The 22,251-nt window shown below is 33.4% G+C and overlaps 2 protein-coding genes across 3 annotated transcripts; both read right to left on the minus strand.

Annotated features, from left to right (window-relative positions):
* Window positions 1-6,253: 6,253 nt before the first annotated feature.
* LOC119637670 (trypsin eta-like) lies at window positions 6,254-12,090 on the minus strand. The gene is made up of 5 exons (XM_038033865.1): window positions 11,993-12,090; window positions 11,754-11,928; window positions 11,412-11,694; window positions 10,922-11,353; window positions 6,254-6,643 (listed from the first exon to the last, which is right to left on the minus strand). Exons 1-5 carry the CDS (start codon window positions 12,054-12,056, stop codon window positions 6,269-6,271), a joined length of 1,329 nt encoding a protein of 442 aa, XP_037889793.1. The 5' UTR covers window positions 12,057-12,090; the 3' UTR covers window positions 6,254-6,268.
* A 2,272-nt stretch (window positions 12,091-14,362) lies between these two features.
* On the minus strand, window positions 14,363-17,991 carry LOC119637617 (trypsin-2-like). Of its 2 annotated transcripts, none has more exons than XM_038033792.1 (4): window positions 17,824-17,991; window positions 16,100-16,289; window positions 15,838-16,042; window positions 14,363-14,846 (listed from the first exon to the last, which is right to left on the minus strand). In XM_038033792.1, exons 1-4 carry the CDS (start codon window positions 17,888-17,890, stop codon window positions 14,457-14,459), a joined length of 852 nt encoding a protein of 283 aa, XP_037889720.1. In that variant the 5' UTR covers window positions 17,891-17,991; the 3' UTR covers window positions 14,363-14,456. The 2 variants fall into 2 exon arrangements, with proteins under 2 accessions (XP_037889720.1, XP_037889719.1); XM_038033791.1 differs by having other exon boundaries at window positions 14,374-14,846; window positions 15,757-16,042.
* Window positions 17,992-22,251: the final 4,260 nt, after the last annotated feature.

A 22,251-nucleotide genomic window follows, 5' to 3' on the forward strand; every position in this document is an offset into this window, starting at 1 on the left:
TAGACGAAGTGTGTGTGGGGGGTAGTTTTTAGTACGTATGCGCCAGGGATGGCGAATCGTGCATGCTGCTACTAAGACCCAGCAGTATCTTTCGAAGATTTTCTACCTCCAGCTCACAGAGCAAAACAAAAAAAAAAAACATATATATATATATGTACATACGCACATATATATGTACATATATACATACATAGAGGCAAAAAGACAGAATACTCTTACCTCCTACCCTAAGGCATGACCGTTTAGTAGGAGTAAACGGTTAGCCCCCTTATGAAGGTATACCTAAACAATTACGCTACATGGTAGGTGATAGGAGTATAGGTGGTTTTTAACGGGTTAAAATCCTCGTACTGCCCCTGCCAATAGTTTTCCACCTCAAAAAAAAGAAAGAGCCAAAAAAAAACCATTGGCGCAAAAAATTGCAGCAATGCCTGCAGGCTGCACACGGTTATCCGGCAGAGTATGTTGACGGAATGATAGCAGCAATGGGAAACCGACTCGAAAGGAGGACATGTACCCCTAATCCAAATGTAGAACAATGGGTGGGGAGGCAAGACCGAAAAATTAATTTCTTCCTTTTTCAATCTCTCACTGCTTATGAAAATTTTTAGACTTATTTGTGCCCTTTCAACTTAGGAGCAGATAATGTATGCGACCTGCGCCAAGGCGTAACGACGATGCGCAGCACACTATTTTCCTCTGTTTGTTTGAGCATATTTGAGAAACAGGCCTTTCAGATGTATGGAAATGGCAGCGCTCGTGAGCAAACTACCGAAGTCAACGTGATAGAATGGTAGCTCAAAGAGAAAAGCAACGACCAATACCATGACTACCGACGTAAAGAGAAACCATCTCGAAAAAATAGAGACGCCAAACGCTAAACGCCGTAACGAACCTTCTACATCGAAGACGCTGAAACAGAAGACGGTAGGCCAAGTTAAGCACGGAGCTTTAGCGGCCAACGAAAACCCGGGATGTGGAATGGAAGAAAGTGCCCGTCAAAAAAAAAAATCACCTGATGAGAAGCGACAGAGTGAATCCAGACGCCATCATAGCGCGGAAAAGCGAATTACTGTACGCCGAAATGATTCGAAGAGTGAAAACGGAACCTAAGCAACGCCAACTGGACGAAGTAGTGCAGAAAATAAGGAGAATATAGTAATGCGACTTTCTACTTCAATTTAATGAAGCGGGGAGAAAATCAGAACAGCTAAAAGAACCTGTCAGAACGACGCCAGAATAGCGGCCACCAAGCCATATTTTTGCATATTAGCGATGGATAGGGTGGAAAAAAATACTCTCGACGTAACGACGCTATGTGTAATACTGTAGAGTTTGACAATGACATAATCAAAATGGTCGTTCGCAAGATGTACACTGCGCTAACCAAACTAAGATGAAGAGCGGGTCTCTCCTATAACCACCCAGCAGTTGTTGGTAGTTTGTAAAAAAATAGGCGACAACAAGACCAAACGGCCAGATAGTGCACTTAAGCTGCCAATCTTCGTCGCCGACATAATATTTTGCTTCATTGACGACGTTGCAATCGTCGTCCTCGGTAAGCACAACAGTCAAGAAACGATGGCCAACGGCGTGGTGGCTCACATGAACGAATTATTAGGCGCAGCAAGTTTCGATTCGACAGACCACAAAACGAATGCGGTACTTATATGCAAACAGAAGAAAGGCGATAGTATGCGAGTAAGGGTCGCCGAATACACCATTGCATCTTCTTCTGCTCTGAAATGTCTACAAGTTATGAACGACAACGCACACAATATGCTACAAACAATGCAGCGGAAATGCTATCGCTTTGAATAAGAATGACGCTAAATGCTAAAAGTCTAATATATTCGGGATGGTCATATTAATTCTGCTTTTAGCTAACCGAGTGGAGATCGACGCGCTTTAGGGAAATCGAACTATAAGAAAATGTCAGCGGTTAATCGCCTTAGGTTCTGCAGGCAGGTAAACGGTATCCGAACCATAGCGAAAGACGTAGCTCTGTTGATTGCACGTGTGATACCGGTCAATGCCCTAAAGGACGAGATGAGACGTATTTATAAAAGGAAGTACAGAGATCAGGCGCAAAGGACCGTCCTTGCGGCAAATGTTCTGCATAAATTGTGCCGGTTGGTGAGCCAATGTGATGAAAAAAGAAGAATTGGATACAATTGGCACAAAGTGACATAAAGCCGATAGGGGCCCCAAAAATGACTGTTTTGACATGTAACGAATTTGTCTTCCATTGATATGGACGTTCAGCAATATGTTTTATTAACTATTACGTTCCCCAAGCTGGGCACACCAGGAATTCCAACAATTCTGACAAACATGATAGCGGACACAATAAAAGGCCAGTCACAATTGCAGAGAATTTCAATAATTGGGCAGTCGAGTGGGGCAGCAAGATCACCAATGCAAGAAGCCGATATTTGTTGGAAGCGTTTGGAGTGCTGCCCGTCATACTCCTTGCAAACATCAATAGGTGAGCGCGGAATAAGAAACTGATATTGCAGTTCTTAATAGTCGCATAGCTGCAAGCTTTTTGTGGTTACTGAAGGTGAAATATCTAACCTGTGACCATCAGGCATATTTCCGGAGGTCAAGGTCTAAGACTTCCAAAATGTGCAGCCCAAAAATGACCAGATTCAAATGGTGGAGTTTCTATTTTCTTCGGCACGGATTGTGTCAAATCTCACACAATCTAGAGCTGCTGCAAGAAAGTTCAAAGCTACAGTAGTGACACCGGTCAAGTTGTATGAAAACCCAGTGGAAGATACCTACCTCCAGCTCGCATAACAAGAGAAAAGGCAACGCATACACACCTACAATTATTATTATTATTACAATATTCAAGTATCTCACTAGCCAACAGATAGAAGTCAAGTGCCTAATGCGCAACAATTATAAAGAAGCAAATGGATTGTGTTGCTACGAAAAGAAGTTTTACATCCTCAGTATTTCAAATAGATATAAACAGATCTGATTGCTTCATGTTTTTCTTTTTTTAATTGTGATTAAGTATGAAGCCTGACTCCTGAAGAAGGGGGATGAGGTACCTCATAGACTTAAAATACTTTGCGACACTAGGCTGCTATCAGTCTCTTGCTTGCTTATGATTATATTAAATTTTCTTTCCAAATAATTGCACGAAAATCGTCTAGTTCTAGAAACTTGCCAAAATGCAGTAAATGTATTAAAACCCAGTAAAAGTTGTCAATACCATTTTACCAACCGGCGTCATAAAATAAAGATGCTTTATAAGGGGGATGATTATAGAAAAAAATAACAGAAGTACGAAAATGTGGTATTCGTAACTTTTTTAAAAAGGTTTATAAGGAAACGATTTCCTCCAGTCGAAATAGTCGAATCGCGTCCTTTAAAGAAAAAGTGTGTGAGCTCAATAGAATTAAATGTTGTAAAATACTAAAACTCTTGTTTCTGTAAATAACTTCCTTTGACTCTTCAGATAGTTCTTGTAAGTCTGTAAAAAAGGCTACATTATTGTTAATTGATAATTCAATGATGCGAGGCTAATTTAATGAGTATTAAAGATAGTAGAAGAAAAATAAGTTTTACGTAATGTGTTTTTTAATTTTATCCTTCTTGCGTTTCATTTGCTTTCGATCGCAATTTTAGAAATCACTTAGTAACGCTACTCAGGGTAATTCACTTACTTGTTTGCATTACATTGCATACTAATGTTAAAATAAAAATTCTTATATATTTATTAAAAAGCTGACTAAGATACATTTTATTACAACAAAAAGAATATTTAATGTTAACTTGAAGGTTGTGCTTTCATTTATAGATAAATACGGTTTTTACAACTTTCACTGCTTAAGCGTCGTAGAATCAATTACCTACAATAATAGTTTATAAACAATTCGCTTTTTAAAAGCACAAACGGTTTTTATAGTTTTTAATATTTGTTATCATTTATTGTTTACGTCCAAGAGTTGTAAAACTAAGAATGATAACTAACGGAAATCCGCAACAGCACTATTCTTTAATAAAACTAACAACAATAACAATGAAAGCAAACTTGATCGCTTGCTATGCACACGGAGAGAGTATAAATTTAAAAAGTATTATCGTTTGAGTAAAGTTTTCTAAAGTTTAAGCAAAATCCACATTCATTTATCCACTACAAGTTAACTTTAACATAAGAAATTGTGCAGTTCATCTATTTTTTTATAGGTCAATATCTGAACTAGCTTGGTTGCTTATTAGTAGTCTCACAAAGAACACCAGTAAAGACTGAAGACTGAAGAAGTAGAATATTCGACTGCTTTTCTTAATCGAATTTTATCATTAGAGCTTTTCACTCACCAATTCCTATATTATATTACATACAGTAAAACATTGTATGAACTCCCACAGTCGGTTTATATTCCTAACATTTTCTACTTCTTTTGAAGGATGGTTATGACTGAGACTGCGCAAAGCGTTTAATGATCGAATACATGAACTTAAATATTTTTCACTTTTTGGTTATTTATTCATTGGTTATTTGGTCATTAAGATATATGTGAACATATTGTCGAAAGAATACTACAATTTGCTTGCCCTTTACCACCGAACGTATTAAGTGCATTCATCCAGAATTTTCTCTTATTCAGAGTTAAGTTTCTCCACAAAGCCTTTTGTAAACATTAAGTTTGCGTTCAAAGAGCCTCTTTGACAAATACCATAAGAAGAGGTGTTTTGCTATCCTTCATAATCATTTTCTATAACAAAGACGATCTGGGTCAGTTACAAAGCACATAAAGTGGAATATCTCTCGAAAGAATCCTTTCGATGTAATTCATTTCCAGCTTCTTTCATTATTGGACATAATATTATAGTATATAATATCGCGTATTGACTTCTCATTAATTTCTGTCAATATAGCAATTACTCCTTTTGATTTTAAGGAGTATATTCAAACAATTCCACTTTTCAAACATCGAATCTTAAAACGTAGTAGGGTTTGATATGATTTTTGTTTATCAACTTTAATAATTGCCCTTTTTTATCATTGAGTTTTCACGTGTTTCTTAAGCAGATATTTGCAGCATGTGTTTTTTAAATATAGTGTTACGAGATTGCAAAACGGAAAACACCAAAAACATACATAACATACATACACATATGTATACATAAAAAAACGTATATAAACTTACAGTAATTAAAGTTTTTATATATTAATTAGAGTCTCTGTCGGTTTGTAGATAAAATATTTTCGAAACATTACTCTACAATGGAACAAATAACAAATTTCCGAAATTGCCGTTGTGCACAAGTTTTTTTATAAATGTTAATGCAATTATAATCATTGTTCAACCAATGTAACGCTTACCTTACATTTAATACTTCAAGTAAAAGTTGTAGAAACCTATAATGTCAAGTATTTTTCAGTTACTAATCTTTTGTTGTGCGTGTGTGTAAAACTACGTTGTGCGCTCGGTTTTGCAAGTGCGCTAATATGTATAAAACATATATTCAATGTTTTAACATAAACATATATTTATTACTCAATTCGCCGACATAGATGGTTGTTATTACCTTTTGACGTCGCAAGTTGATAGTCGAACTTTGATATGCTTATTAATTATTCCAAATGATATTAGGTTAGCAAATACATTTTCATTTTCGATGGTATTTTGTTTATTGTATTCTTTCTTCATTTTTTGTACATCAAAAGTTAAATTATAATGTTTAGTATGATTTATTTCTAAGCGTCTATTTCATTTGACTGGAATTATATTGACCTTGAACATATATACAGTAAGGAAGTTCGCCCAGAACTTCAATGATGCGCATACACGTCCATAAGAGAAAAAATAACTTAATTCAAGGCTTACACGAAATACTGAATTAATCCTTATGATAGATATTTCTGACGATTTCTTAAATAATCAGTACAACAAGGTTGTGATCGGCCAACTGGCACACCCATAATAGACAAACTTTTTACGCATAAGTCCCAAAGAAAATATTAATTACTTTTTTTTACCGTCAGATGTCAAAATGTATTCCAAGGCTAAGATCAACATATATGTATAGTTCCCTTGTTCGTGCAAGTTTATAAAAAAAAACTTCACTTTTAAAGGTCGTGATCCAATTATTTAAGCTGAAGGCGCTGAAAATTTGCTCTGAATTACTAAAATATATGGGCTTTTCTTTACACTTCAAGCGTCTCAATTATGATGAAAACTTTCTATTACATCTGAAATTCGATCTCATTCCGTTACAAAAAACGTAATTTCTGTTATTCGTTAACTTAAATATTCGGAGTTAAATAAAAAATATTTAACATAAATAATATTGTAATTACTGCAACTGAATCACTAAGATTACAAGTTGAGACGGCAACATTCGTACCATTCATAACATTGTTTACAGTACCTAGGGTACCATTTACAAAAACTGTTAAAATACTGTTATGCAATTTACTTTGTTCTAATATCCAATCCTTGTAGTAAGCAACGTTGGCATATACGCCTGGTAAATACGGTTTAGCACAGCCTTTACCCCACGATATAATACCCGCTTGAACTCCGCTACACATCAAAGAACCGCCCGAATCACCTTTACAAGCATCTCGTTCATCCTCCAAATAACCAGCAAATAACATCCCATCAACTATCTTATTACCCTATCTTGTGTTATTACGGCAATTCTTTACGGCAATGATCGTTACATCCAACCTGATTAAAATATCTGGAAGATTAGCCTAAAAGAAACGAAAAATAAATAATAAACATTATTTGCATAGAGTCTTTTCATAGGAACACCTCATTTTCACTTCCTCCTTTCGAATCAACACTTTGTTTTTCCACTAATTTCTGAAATTTAAACTTTTCAAATATAAAACAAAATTTGCAAATAATTCAATTTTGTTTGAAAATAGTCATTGCCTCTCTCTCTCTCTCGATCTTTCTCTCTTTTTTTCGAGAACATTCCATGCGTTCTTCATAATTTAAGATTGTTATAATCTCCGCGTGAGCGAACGATGAGAATATAGACTTAACCAATTTTCTTTATGATTGAAGCAGATAAATGCGAAATCCATATTTTGCAAAAACTTAAATTTTTAAAATATAAAACGGGCAGCGCATAAAACAATATTTTCCGAAATTAACGAACCGCCGCCTAAATGTCCGCTCCCGAAAACATAACTATCCTTAATACTATTCCTTAGCGAGACTTGTTGCCGGGTATTATTCCATTCAGCTGCAGAACCATTAACAATTTTAAACTCCTGGCAAGTCACCTTTGCGGATGAAACAGTTCCAACTAAATATGCATTTTCTCTATTACATCAATCGAATTCGTTTTTTTTTTCCAATCTTGTTTACTTGCAGTTGTAAGACGGTATAGTTAAAATAATAGATTTTAGAAGCACTAATGAACCGAGACATTGCAATTCTGAGTATTTTCGAAGACTATAGATTATTGAGTAAGCTCTTCGAGACAAAACATCGTTCATTTATGATAATCCTCCCTTTTCCGGCTGGTCTGGAAAACATAATTTTAAACAATAGATCGATGGTGAACGAATTCCAATGCATATACAATGTTTTTAATAGCAACTAAAGACGAAATTACAATCATATTTTTAGCTTCATTTAAATAGGTCCATTTCTAGGGCATGGGCTGCACGCTGTTGCTCTCTTTTTAGCTTTAAAGAAATAGCAGTCGTGCACGCCTACACTCTTTTTTAATATAAAATGAGCAAAATTTATTTGCTCATTCAATTTTTTAAAATTAATTTTTGTTCTCTAATAAAATAGAAGAGAACTTTCATTAGATATGAAACATTTGTAGTCTCCATTGTCCTCTACTCGCAACATCGTACAGATTCTACTCAACGTGGCACGGCATACAAAAAGACAACAGCATAAATCTATTAACTTTTCAAAAAGTTTAAATATGTCGTGTTTCTTTTACCTTGATCAAATCATTACGCGTGCATACATTAACTGAAATAAGTTTTTGCCAATTTTTGGAATGTTAAGTAATTGATGGGGTCATGTTCAGGATTCTAAGATGAAAAATATAACTAAATATCGACTAAAATACTTTTCTAAAAATTTTTAAACTTTCGTCATTTATCTAATTAAAATGATTAGATTTTATGCAAATTTAACTCGTATATTAAATTGAAATAATTTGAATGGGAATAAAAGATCACAATTGAGACCAATTAAAAGACAAAAGTTAACATTTGGGAAACTGAGCTGAGTTTATCTTTCAACTCAACAACTTTCTAAGAAATTAAGTAGGATTTCCTCTAAGGTTTTAAAGCTCTAGTTTATTCGACATTTAAGCAGACTAACGGTAAATAGTAACTAGTAAGCCAGCCCTTTTACGCAGAAATCAACGTACACTAAGGGAGACGAAAAGTTATGGAACAAAAAAACTTGGAACGTTTGTAATTTTTAAACTGTGATAACAAATAATGCCTGAAATAACGGATCAATTTAAAATGACAACATACCGGTTAAAAGTTACCCCTTATATTGTACAGATTTTTGATATTCATTGCGAAATTATAATTCGAAATATAACATGTCCGTTTGTAATTTATATAAGGGGATATATTTCATATATTTAATGCAGTCTTAACTTTTTCTTTTTCATTCATTGTATAACAGGCGACCGTTTCGGAATCAATAGACGCAATTAAAAAAAAACAAATGTGTAGTGTCGCCTTTTTCGACGAGTGCTCCGCTTGAAGAGTACGTCCCTTTTGTACAAATTTGTGTGTGTTTATCGAAATAGTCTGTTGTTTAACTGTCCAATGGATCGGAAACTTCGATTCATCTTCGATTCGACATTTAACATGTTTCATCTCTTAAAAATTGAGAACGAGCTAGCGTAAAATTAAAGCGTTGTTCTCCACCGACAATATTCTACATATTTTTGGTAATGCATTTAACAACAGATAAGATAATATATTTTATATAATTACAATATCTACTCTATAATTGAGTCGGGGTAGCCGAATTTTTTCATTTTGGTTTCAGTACAGCAGGTTCAACCATAACATATACGTGGAGATTTTTACAGCTGTTGTACCTTACAAGCAATGAGCAAAAAATCCGACTTTTTTGCTTTTGAACACGAAAGCATACTCAGTTGATGTTGCACCGTAAGCCGGTTTTCCACACTTTAATCATCTACTTGTTCCCAAAACATTCAAGGGTGTTTATCAAATTAGGAGTCGACATCTTAGCTTTTGCAGCCGAGAGTGTATTTATCACAGACATTCTATTTATCGGGGCGCTGACTGAATAGTTTTTAAGAATGTGCACTGTAAATCTTCGAGTTAAAGAATGACACAAGAGCTGCCTTTGACAAGATTCGGTAGGTTGATAATTGCCAGCTTTGCTCTTTGTAAGGACGGATTCATATTCGAAGAATTTTTGATCAATGTACTAAAATTTTAGAAAAAAGTGGTCAGGATAAGAAGACATACAAATGAGAGTCAACATTAATTTTATTTGTCGGGCTTACAATTATTTCACAGGCATACAAATGTGAAATCCGAATTTAGAAAAAAAAAGAACGTTAAAGTCTTAAGAATGATGAAGAATGGTTTATTTAAATCTGCTCCATCACTAGTTGTACAGTTCCTCCATCTTTCGCTTAATTGTTCCATACTACGTCAGTGAAACTCTGCCCCTTGTGCCACGAAGTATCCATCATGTCGCTTTTTCACACGTTGCTAACAGGCATAGCGCTACCCAACAAGTATGTGAACGCTCGTTTTAAACAAATGATAGTTGTAAGGCGCCAAGTCTGATGATTACGCCTTCACTGATAGGATTTCGTTTTAACCTTATGGTTAGGCGGTCTTACAGTTGATATTGATATAGCGTAAAACGTATCAAATTTGAGGGAAGACGGACGGTGTTGAAAAAGCTTTCCGTCAGCGAAACGTCCAAAGCAAAGGGCTCGATAAACTATTCTACACTTTGAATCTCCATAGGTTACTTCTCATCTCTTATTTATCAAATCGTGTATAAACGGTCGTTGTTCCAAAACCGCGACGTTTACGACAGTCTAACAAATTATATACTTCTATGAATGTTAAAAGCAGGATGTACTGCAAATTTTCGTATATACTTTAGAAAAATTACATGATATAGATCCATAACGGAAATTCCCAAGGAAAATTCTTTCAGATGGCCTTAAAGTTTAAAAGTTTGGTACACTTCAGTGGGATAACGTGTATTGTTACGGAAACCTTAGAAAAACTGTTTTTATATCATGAAGTCCCAGTATGAATAATCCCAGACAAAGCAACGCCATCTATTATAAAAACCGGTATAGAATTTGTTAACTTATTGTAATGCGTCTGCGCCGCCTCGGTTGACAAAATAGCAACCTTAATAGGGGTACTTTTTGGACTAGAAGGGCCTATTATTCCCTTCTGCGTATAAGAGGACAAACATCTAAGAGGATATAAAACTCCAGTGCACTGTTGTTTTACTGCCTATTTATTCTCTGTATGAATTGGAAAAAACGATGAGTGGGAAAAAAAAATGATCAAATAATAATAGGCAACAACAGATTCAATTACCAATAAATTTGTGAAGCGAAAGGAATAAGTAAAATTTTTATTTTCACCAGACCAACATCCTAACCATCGGTGCCACAAAGGTGCTTAAAAAGTGCGTTCTATATTTACAAATAGATAATACCCTGGATACGGGGAAAGGTCCATAAGGAACTAAAAAAAAACTCCATTTTAGGCGATGTCATTCGACATCGATATTCTGTTATACTCGCGCAGCTTTAATGTGTCGAAAATAGCCTTTAGAGATTTTCTTTTGTACTATTTCTACGGATTTTTAAAACTGTGTTATTTAAGATATTAAGGTTAGGAAATAAAAACTATTGACATGAGAGGGACTGCTTTAGTTCAAAGCTTAGTACATGCAATTAAGAGATAAAGTAAAGTAAAATAATGTTTCGAAGTGAAGAAAAACAGTGAAGCTGCGCTAGTGTTAACGTGAATATTGAAACTTAAATTTCCATTTAGTAATTTAGTTAAATCATTTTCTATTCTATGTGTTTCCAAGGCGTTAGTTACACGCGCTGCGTAAAACGCCACATCGGTATAAATGCCTGGATAATCAGGCTTGGCACAACCTAAACCGGCCGAGACAATACCGACGAGTTTATTATCACAAACCAACGGACCACCAGAGTCACCAGTGCAAGCATCTCTGTCACCTTTTATATAACCAGCGCACAACATACCTTCTTTAAAGATTTTGGGACCATACAACTCTAGACATTTTGTTTTAGCAATGATAGGCACTTCAATGAATTGAAGCTCTTCGGGATAGCTCTTCTGAAAAAAGATTGGTCTTTTACAATTTTTTAAAATCTTTTATAGAGATTTTTGTTACATTATTCATTATACCCCAACCAGTCACGATGCATTTAGTGCCCGAGATCACTTCAGGTTTATAATTCATTTCGATTATAGCGGCCGCTTTAAAGTCAACGGACACCGTGTTGTTTAATATTAAAACCGCTATATCATCCGTAAGAAATTTACTGTGAAAATCAGCACCTACTATTATATCCTTAACACCCAAAACCAAAGTATTTTCATCTTTAACATAACGATTTAAGCCACCAAGAACTACAAGAATATCTTCAGGCTCAAGCGGCTGATCATAGAAGCCACTAAATGGAAAAAGTGATCACCTGAGGAAAAGAGGTACTTCTAAAGCAGAATTACTTACTTCCATACACAATGCGCTGCCGTCAAAACTATGTTTGACGCTATCAAGGCGCCACCGCATTGATGACCCCAACCGAACGTCCAATCTAGATATTCCCAACGTACGGACGCTTGATAACGTGCATAAGGCCATCTAACGGTAGCACCGTTTATAATACGATAGTTTGCGCTAAGAGCTTAAAATACGAGAACACTTATATTCGTAAAGTCTAATGAATCACTGTGGATTATTTTACCTACCAATTGCTATTGTGCACAGCGAACTTATTTTAAACACTAGTAAAAATAATAATTCTGTAAACATTTTCAACCTTAACTGATCTTTTTCACTTATTGTATAATTACCTTTCAAATAGTTAATGGTAATTGCTAAGGTAATACATATCGTTATATATCAGAATGTTCCGCGCAGAATTTTACCCAATTCAATACCGTTTCAATGAAATTTGCGTCTTGATTTTCAGCGATAAGATAAATTTTTAATTAATTGACGTAAAAATTTGACTAGCTTTGTGTATATTGTAAAAATTCTGTTTAAATCAATTTACTTTTTTTTTTATATGGATACACATTTTATTATACCGATCGGTTGCTACTATCGGCTCATTTATTTTTGTGTTTGATCTACAGGGAGCAATTTTCGGGATATTTTGAAGAAAGTCTAAAGTCTTTTTCCCAAGGACGAACATTAGTTTTACGATCATTCTTCGGACAAAGCTTCATTTTATGATTTTTACATAAAAAAATATTGCGCTTTTCAAAATTTCTCCACCATAAATTGCTAATTATTGGTAATTCGATATACTTAATTAATGCAAAAAATTTAGGCCAGATAGGACAATATTTCATATAACAGATCTCAGGCAGAATAAACCTTTAAATGGGAAAAGATCTAATTTTTAGTACTTTACAATGAAAATCGGCTTATAACAGTAATTTGACGAAGAGATTAACTGTACCAAATTTGCACCACGTGTGTCCACTTCTAGGACACGGCTTCGTAAAAGACTTCATATAAAAAATAAGACTTTATAAAGTTACAAGCTATAATTTTTGGTATTTTATCAGAAAAATAAATGCACAATTGTGTTAGGGTAGACAGTGTAGAGTACTTAACGGTCTTTCTTGGCCGAATATAGTGCGTTTACTTCTGTATAATTTTCTCCTAGAAAACAGGCCTTAAAAAACAAAGCATTCAATTTGTTCAATGAATCGAACACAACGTCGGGGTGTACGAAATATGCGATTGTAATCTGAAAATCGTACAGACCAATTTTTTTCTCTCAAAGTTTATTTTCTACGAAGTTTTCCAATTTTAGTTACATGGTTAATTTAGTAAACAGTCTGTAAATAGTTCAATAAGATATGAAAAGATACTAAGTAGATGTATTTTTTAAAAAAGACCTACTATTAGCGGGTAAAATAGAAGGCATTCTCGATATCAATGAAGAGAACTTCAGTATAATGGTCGTTATATTTACTATTCTTGATCACATTAAAAACGCGTTTAATTTGAACGCAAATGAAATGCTGTGCAATTAAGTGTTATTTTTAATACAAAAGTCTGTCCTAAAGTCTGTTGAGCACAATTTTTCCAAATAGTTTGGCAATTGAGCTTAAAGGACTAATTAAACGAAAACTGAAATAAAATCATTATCTTTACCTTTACAATCCATTTTTGGTTCGTTTATTATTCACTCAGTTTTTGGATAACATTTCAATGCAAAAGTAAGGTTATATTATCCGAGCAGGTTGAATGCACATACATGCGTGTATATGCACTGAGTTCTTGCGCCGAGTTTACGCACAATCTATCATCCACTTTGTATAAAGCTTTTTTTTGATGTTTGGTCTTAAGCAGCCACGAGTAACAAAATTAATAACTTACTACTCGAAATCGTAAGGACTTTATCAAAGATATCAATGTATCTAAATATACATATTTTTTCTGTATATCCGTTTATATGGTGATTAGTATTTTGCGCATAATATGCATCGACGTAGCCCGCTTCTGGCCATTATTCTGCCAGTATTTTGAAACTAGAACTTTGTGGTTGGACCTCACGGCTCCAACCCCAACTCCGATTTTCCAACTTCCAAAACTCAAAGTTTCACTTTTGAAACAGTTCAAAATAAGTCAGAAAATTCTGTAAGCAACTTGAAGACCGTTCTTCAATCAATTCGCAAAATAAATTGTAATGAACAAGTTGCATTTTCTATTTAACTATTTCCAATACTTTACATACAGATTGATACGCGTTAAGTTGTAATGTTTCAAAATAAGTCCATGGTAGTAGAAAGAGTTTTTGGGTTGTTATAATTTATTTAGAGCTTGTGAGTGAAGTATAAGAAGATTTGCATCATCTATAGATTGGTTTTTAAACGCTAATATCTCTTTTTAACTTCACACTCTTTTATAATAGTTTTACTTGTATTGAAAACATTTTTTAAAAATTATTTATTTTTCTTCATGAAATTTACCCTTAAAACTTTGACCTCCAATAAAAATTTCTATTTAAAATGTTTTAAATGGCTTCGTGAAGCATAATCACTGAAGAAATACATCATCTTTCGTCTTCGTTTTACAGACACAAAATATTGAATAATAATATTTAACGTTCTATGCTTGTGCTTTTATTATCAGTCTTCATTTTTTTTACTTAAGCTAAATATATTTTTCTTAGCTTAAGAAACATTTCGTTGTTTAACAAAAAACCCAATCAAAGAAGTTACGTAATGTTGTCAATGCAGCAATGAAAATAGACGTGTTGTTGATAATGTTCGAAGCATCACTGTAATAAGTATAGTTAAGAGAATTGTTAATTTTTAAAATCCATTCATAAAAGCCAGAAACATTAGTATAAACACCGGGATTTCCGGGTTCTGCACAACCGTTACCCCACGAAACAATACCAACTAGTTGACCGTTACATTCTAAAGGCCCACCTGAGTCACCCTGGCAAGCATCTATTCCACCTTCTCGCATGTAACCAGCACAAAGCATAGATTGCGGTAAATTACCATAATTTTCACAGCATTCCGTATATTTGATAATCGGTACTTGCCCGGCTAGAAGAACTTTAGAAGTTTGCCCCTGAAAATGAGAGAAATTAAAATTTAAATAATAAAGCTTTATTCACTTCAAGGCAAATCTTAGATCACCATCACTCAGAACTAATATATAAATATTGGACAATTTGTTGTTACTTTTGGAAGGCCGCAATCATATTTTAAATCATGATTTAAATCATCGGTTTTGAGAGTCCATTTGCAAATTTGAATACATGTTCTAAGGCTCAATTTTTAATTTTAATTTTCGCGGTCTTTAAATTTAAAATACTGAAAGACGAACGAATAGGTTGACAAGGTTCGAAAACATGACAAACGAGTTTATATACATTTTGCAAAACGCCTATTCCATGTTCGTCGTTCTTGCAAAAAAATATGACCCCGCCCTTCATTAATGAAAAAGTTTAGATATATTCAAAGTGATATTCAATGACTCATACTGTATTCTGTTATTAGTAACCACGGCACCATGCAGAATTGGATAGTTTTATTCAATATTTAACTGATCTAATGCATAAACGAATTCTAAACTATCTTGAGATGACGTAAGTAAAAAGACCGAATTTCCTTTGATCCTCAATTGTTCGTAGACGAAATAATAGCTAGCTTGAGACTATTTTTAGTGCGAATCTTTGATTAGGTACAAAATAAATTACTCCATGTCCAGTTTTGGTCCTTTGTTTCTATAAATTTGTTTCGTATTTTTTGTAGAAGAACTTATGGATGGATCGCATATATTTTAAAACTCAGTTTCAGGAATAACTAATTTTTTTGGGTTTTGAGCTTTAAAGCAGTACATGTAACCAGGGGCATGCCTGTCTCTATACTCTGTGAAGATTCCAATCCGTATTTTTTCACGTTCCAAAGGGAATAAATTGCGTTTAATACCTTCCTTCAGTAAGAAATACAAATATTTTTCTAATTAAATTACGTACATTTGCCATCCTACCCCAACCAGTTACACAACACATAGTATTGACTAACACTTCTTTCGTATTTATTGGTATAGTTTTTACCGTAGGCCAATTCCAGGGTACGTAGCCATTTAGAAATAACAAAGCTATGTCATTTACTAATGTAGTCGTATTAAAATCTGCATGTTGGATAACTTGTTGTACAGTATATTGCAAATTATTTGGTAATCTGTGGTATAATAGTACGGAACCCATGACGATAGTTAATTCTCTGGGACTCCTTGTAACAGGCACGTCCAAATTCGAGCTGTAAAAAGTTAATAAGTATTTGTATAAATTTTATAAGGTTTAACATAATACGCACTTTGTTACGCAATGAGCAGCAGTTAATACTAATCTTTGCGTTATCACTGAGCCACCACAGAGATGACCATGTCCATAGCCGTACTGCCCTTCTAATGCTTTTAGTCGTACCGAAACCTGATATTTTGCTATGTTTATAGGTATTACTGTACCCCCAATTATTTTACTTTCCTTATTGAGTGGCTGAAAATCTAAAGATTACAATTAATAAAATGTATTGAATATGAAAAGACGAAGTAAAGCAAATGCCTTTAAATAATAACAACGATGACAGTGTACGTAAGATCCTAATTTGTTATCAACTTATATCAATAAGGAAACAGTGAATTAACGCATATATTACACAACGAAAAAACTTTGCTGTGTTGATGAAGAATACTGTGTTCGTTACACAGATTAAGAAGAAAACGAACAACCAACGCAACATTCCTCTTCCGCTACGTTCTTATTTGTTTCGAAGAGGCTTAGTTAATAACAAACTAATTGAAAATATAAAAAAAAGAAAAATGGTCGCCTCTCAAAACATTTTATAAATTTGCCGAAGTTTAGTTTTGTACTGAAGTGTTATCGTACAATGCCGTAGTCAATTTGCTTATTTGGCCCCTTTTATTGGAGAACTTATGATAGCAAACATTGCAAGAAATTTTTACCAAAAATCAAGTTTGAAAATTAGGCTGATCTGGTTCCACACAAGATGGGAAATGGCAACTTACAATCTATTGCAGATATTGATTTAAATTATGGACATGAACGAGGGTATTGTCGGCGATTCATATTCAATAACAATACCTCGGACAAATCATTTCTCTAACCAACTTGAAGGCACTAGAGAATTAAATATTTGTGGGCTCCTAATAGGAAACCTAATAGGAAACCTAATGTTTCTTTATTATTAAATAAATTTAAGCCAATGACGAATATTTGGTAAATTTCATATATTGCCTATTTTGGTTCCTTTTACAGAGCTGTACAAAAAATCCATTAAAATCCATCGTTTATCTTACTTCTGTATACTTATTAAAAGAAAATTAATTGATTTAATCGGTTTGTTCGTAATTCTAACAAAAATATGCAAGAAGGAATTGTTTTAATGATTGTGTATATATTAATTTAAACTTGGATAGCGATATACAGATATCCATTTTACAAATTTCCGCTATAAACAGAAAGACCAAGGCATGTGCGCACCGAAGGTAATATGATTAAATTTGCATAAAGACTCGTGACAACTAATTATGTAATGACATGTTTCTGTGTCATTATTAGCATCGAAAAATCAAGGCTGTAAGTGCCTTCACATGAGATTGAAGGGCTACAGACATCGAGCACAATATCTGCTATTGCGATACATTTAAATTTACTTGGTTTTCGGACCGCCGTCTTGCGTGAAATACATATAAGGATAATCGCCAACGTTATGCGAAATATTTATGTTTTTCATTAATGCTGAATTGTCGCATATTTATTTCAATACTTAAACGATCTCTTAACTGTGTTTCATTTTTTATCCAGACATGTGTAATAATAGTAGTTCCATTAAGATGAGTTTGAAACACGTTGGTTCGTTCACGAAACGGACAGGGCTTAAATAAGAAAAAAAACAAAAGTTTATAAATATACATATATAGTTGAGTTGATCAATGTGGGAGGATTTTGATAGGTGCCTCTCAATCTCAAAGGACGATTTTCATTGAACTTTCATGCCGTTAATCATTACCCACTTACTTGCATTAATTGCTTCACTAAGTAAGTTTAAAGAAATTACGAAAATTATGCACAAAATTTGTAACATCTCTTCGAAAAAGAGAAAATTTTTTTGCACTATTTTCCTGGAAATTATCACTATAAGGTGTAGTAAAATAATAACTGTTAAGTCACAAAATTGAAACGCTTCAGACTGACTTTTGATATGAGTTCATTTGTAAAGCAGATATTTGTTTTACACGGAATAATTATTAAGTGCAACAAATATACAACTCTACGTTTATCGTCATATTTATCTTATCGTATTTTTGTTAATTAAACAAAATGAGTAAAACGACCGAAAACATAATTTTAACAAATCACCGTGATCGCGATACTCTTTATACCAGTATAATTTATCTTATGTAGTAACTGTTTTATTGAGGAATTTGTTATAAAGTTGTTTTTTATTACTTTTAAAAGTAAAAAAGTTTTCTAAGAAACGTCATTCGTGTCCTTAAAGTGAAAGAAATAAAGCGCGATAGGAACAATTTTCTTGCCTTACATATCTTTAATCAATGACATTCTACACCGATTCAGCAGTATTCATCTGTCCGGTGTCTATTGGAACTCTGCGGCCTTAAGAACTCGATAAAAAGATTTGAAATTCAATTGTAACTTGTGCTTTGTAAGTCAGGTTTTCTAATATGGGCGAATATAAGGTGCTCATAACATCGTAAAAGACTGCAAATTTACAAAAACCGAAAGCTTATTACATCAAGAAAATATCGATCTGAAACCTAATTCGAAAATTTATATGAACCGTGTAAAAATTTCCAATAAACTTCGTCATGATAGGGCCGTTAACTAACCTATAATTAACAAAACAGCTTTAATTTGATAGGATGGGTGCTTGATACTCACCTTAAAGTACCTTTATTTTTTTCATATTTATATATATTATCAAAAAATGGAAATACACTAACTTTATTATTTGCATACGAAGGTGCATTTATTTCTTTATTTATTAACTCTTGAGGTTATTACGGTAAGAAAATTTTAGATAAAAAGCTAAAAGTTGTCCGTATGTTATTAACGTTCAGTTCAGATCAAGTTTGAAAACACTCTTCGTCTGGTCGGAGGCAGTTACTCAAAAGAAGTAAAAACCAAAAGTTTCAAATATTGTTACCAATCTCGAAAGCTCGAGATCGTTACAGAGGTGATAGAGATGTTAAATATCACAGATTCGTTTCAAGGTGAATTTAACCTTTTAATTATCTGGCTTTGTTTTTGTGATCATCAAAGCATTTATTTTTACTTTTCAAATTTTTATTCTAAGACTTAGACTATTGTAATAAATTTTCATTCGTTTTTAATAAACTTAAATGCATTTTATGCATTAACAACATCAAACAAGAACATCTTAAAAATAACTAAGATTATCAAGTTTTATCTTTATCAATTTTCAATTAACTGACTTCTTTTATCCTTAATTTTCAACTTGATTTTACTCTCGTTGCTGTAATTTATTGTACTGTTTATCACAAACGTACGTAAATAGATATTTTAAAAATATCTATCTAAAACGACGTATCAAAACCATATGAAGATCTTTAGGATCCCATTCTTGCTACAATTGATCAATGGAGTTATTGATTCAAAAGCCTTGTTGAGTGAAACCTATACAAATGCCACTGTTGCCACGACCCTTTAGAGACTGTCAGCTAATAAATCTAAGCCGACGTAGAAATAATTTCGAATTATTTACCTCACTTAGGGTTCTTAGCAAGAATCTGAACAATGTTCACAACCTAATCGATATATCAGACTCAAAGTTTGTGATAAAATCAACACTTCTTAGGAGTCGTACATTGCTAATGCCATACCTAGATGCCAGCAACAAATAAATAGGGATTTAGCGTGACAACTAGTAGCCGTTGATTTACTGAAGTCGCAGAACACGGTGCAAAGAGCCAAGATGTACAATGTAGTTACATTTTATTAAAACATGCATATATATACATACAGTTATAGTTAAGCGAAGCCTTGCGGTTTTAGAATTACTGTCGTTTGTAATAGTCTAATTCAGTTGATATTCATATAGTTAAATTGAAAAATGGATAAATACATAAATAAATAAAACACCATGTACGATGTTAGTAAAGTATGGCCATGATTACACGTTAAAAAACAATCTTATCGGAAGGTGTTTTTGCATTACCACGTAATGCTCTCTTCAGCCTAAAAGTTTTTTTTTCAAAATTTCTGATTTTAAATGGTTCCTTATATATTCAAGAATGATATTTAAATGGTTTTATAGAGATTCGAACTGCTTATGTTACTACAAAAATTAATTTTCCCAGCGAAGTCACTACTTAAAAGTACTTAGAAGGGCTACTAATGAAAAGTGTCTATTATCGTAGTTCAAGCGACTTGAAATTTTAGTTGTGTCTCCAGTGAAACACGTGCGAATTTTTTGATTGGTTTATCTACATCGACTTTATGGTCGATTTTAATTAAAATCATCGTCATCGTTTTTAAATCAATATTTAAAAGAAAATTCTGCTTGCTCCATAAGAGGATGAGTGAATGATGTAGCAGTTGAAAGTTGAAGTCAATAGGTTGATAAGTTTATATCAAGTGGGAAACAATATACAACTTAGTTGTTCAAAGAGATTCGAATGAATTATCAAATATACAGTATCGCCATTGAACGTATAAGGAAAATTATAAACAAAATAAAAAAGGTATTGTTGAGAGATGAAACACCCTTCATTGATTTAATATTTGATGGTTTATTAAGCTCTTGTATACTAAAAGTATCATAATAGTAGTACTTATATTTAGGCTTGCATGGTTACTTAATCTAGAGTATGTTTGCAATTTTAAACGATCAGAATTCAGAAATAAATATGAAAGTTGCATAATATAATTAGTATATATATTTTTGTGTGTGACATGTCTTTTTAACGTCAACATAAAAGTAAATTATATAAAAAAAGGTAGCTATAATAAAATTGTGTCAGTATGTCAAGTTACTCATAGTATGAATACGCTACAGTTGTCTCGACGCTAATTGAAGTTAATAAAATTCAAGCACGAGTTTTGAAGCATTTCCTGATGGTGTAAAGTTATATTTAAATATAACTACCAAAGATACAAACAATTTTTTAGAGATCTGTAAAACCGTTAACAGAATTCTTTTAAGTCTCAGAGGGATTTAACTCAAAATACAAGCAAAATAGAGCTTTTCGAAAATTTTTTTTCAAATCATTATAAACAACACATGACTTTATGTAAATTCATGACTTTGTGTAAATTAGTTTCATTTTTTCGCAGGACATGATTTGGCCACAGTAGCTACGCAAACTTTCGCCTTATCAACTTCATTTATGACATGGCGTAAGAATGTTGTCCTTTCGAATATTAATTAATTTACCTAAAGTCACGTTTTGTTTGTAATAATTTGCAAAAAAATTCTCGAAAAGTTTTAAGTTACTTGTATTTTGAGTAAAATCCCTCCAAAACTTCGTTTAACAGAATTCTGTGTCTTTGATAGTCATATTTATATATAACTTCATACCCTTGCATTTCCTGTTTCCAGCAAATGTGGAACCTTCTGACGTTACAAATAAACCTGAAAACGTTTCGTGAAATTATGTTTGAGTATTGACGCCAAAGTGGAGGTTTCCGACTAGACATTTAGGCGATCCGATGCTATAATGGATCTCCAAGAACAAGAATTTTTTGAGCAGTAAGCCAATTAGAAATCTTACGAAGCAAAATAGACACTATCAAGCTAAGAATCGCTAAGCTAAAAGATAATAAGGTTGTCAATGCTTCTAAAGTAAACATACTTTCAATAAGCAAATGATCAGTACGACCAAATTATCGTCCAACATGTTGTCCGGAAAGTTCTTTGTAAAATCAAACAAGTATCGCATTCAAGCAAATGCACATTCTATAGCTGCGACAAAACAGGTCACGTGGATCATGAATGCGTAATGGCAAAAAGTGTGCAGTAAGCAATAATTCAATTAGAAGCTAAAAGAGCAATTATCTCAGTCTGCCGCTAAAACAATAAAGAAGATGAAGTAACAAATCTCATGGTAATGTAGGTTAGACAATGTAGGGATCGTGAGGCTACCAGCGTAAACACTGTAGTAGGAAAAGAAAATTAAAGAAAGTAGCTAAGCAATAGGCAAAAGCAGACCTTAAGGACTCAACAATGCAGAAAAGATAATGAGCAGCGTAAACCTGAAAAAAAGCAGGCGAAAGAAAGTATATAACATATATATATATATATATATATATATATATATATAACAATCGTTAATCGGACGAAAATTCATGAAAGGAAGACGCATCTATTGCGTAACATTCATTGTTGGCGATCTGAAAGTTATAATAGCTGCCGAGCCAAAGGGTGGATATACCGCCTGCAAAGAAATTGGCAATAAAAACCAAATA

The sequence above is a fragment of the Glossina fuscipes genome, unplaced genomic scaffold, assembly GCF_014805625.2.
Source record: "Glossina fuscipes isolate IAEA_lab_2018 unplaced genomic scaffold, Yale_Gfus_2 60, whole genome shotgun sequence".
NCBI lineage: Eukaryota > Metazoa > Arthropoda > Insecta > Diptera > Glossinidae > Glossina > Glossina fuscipes.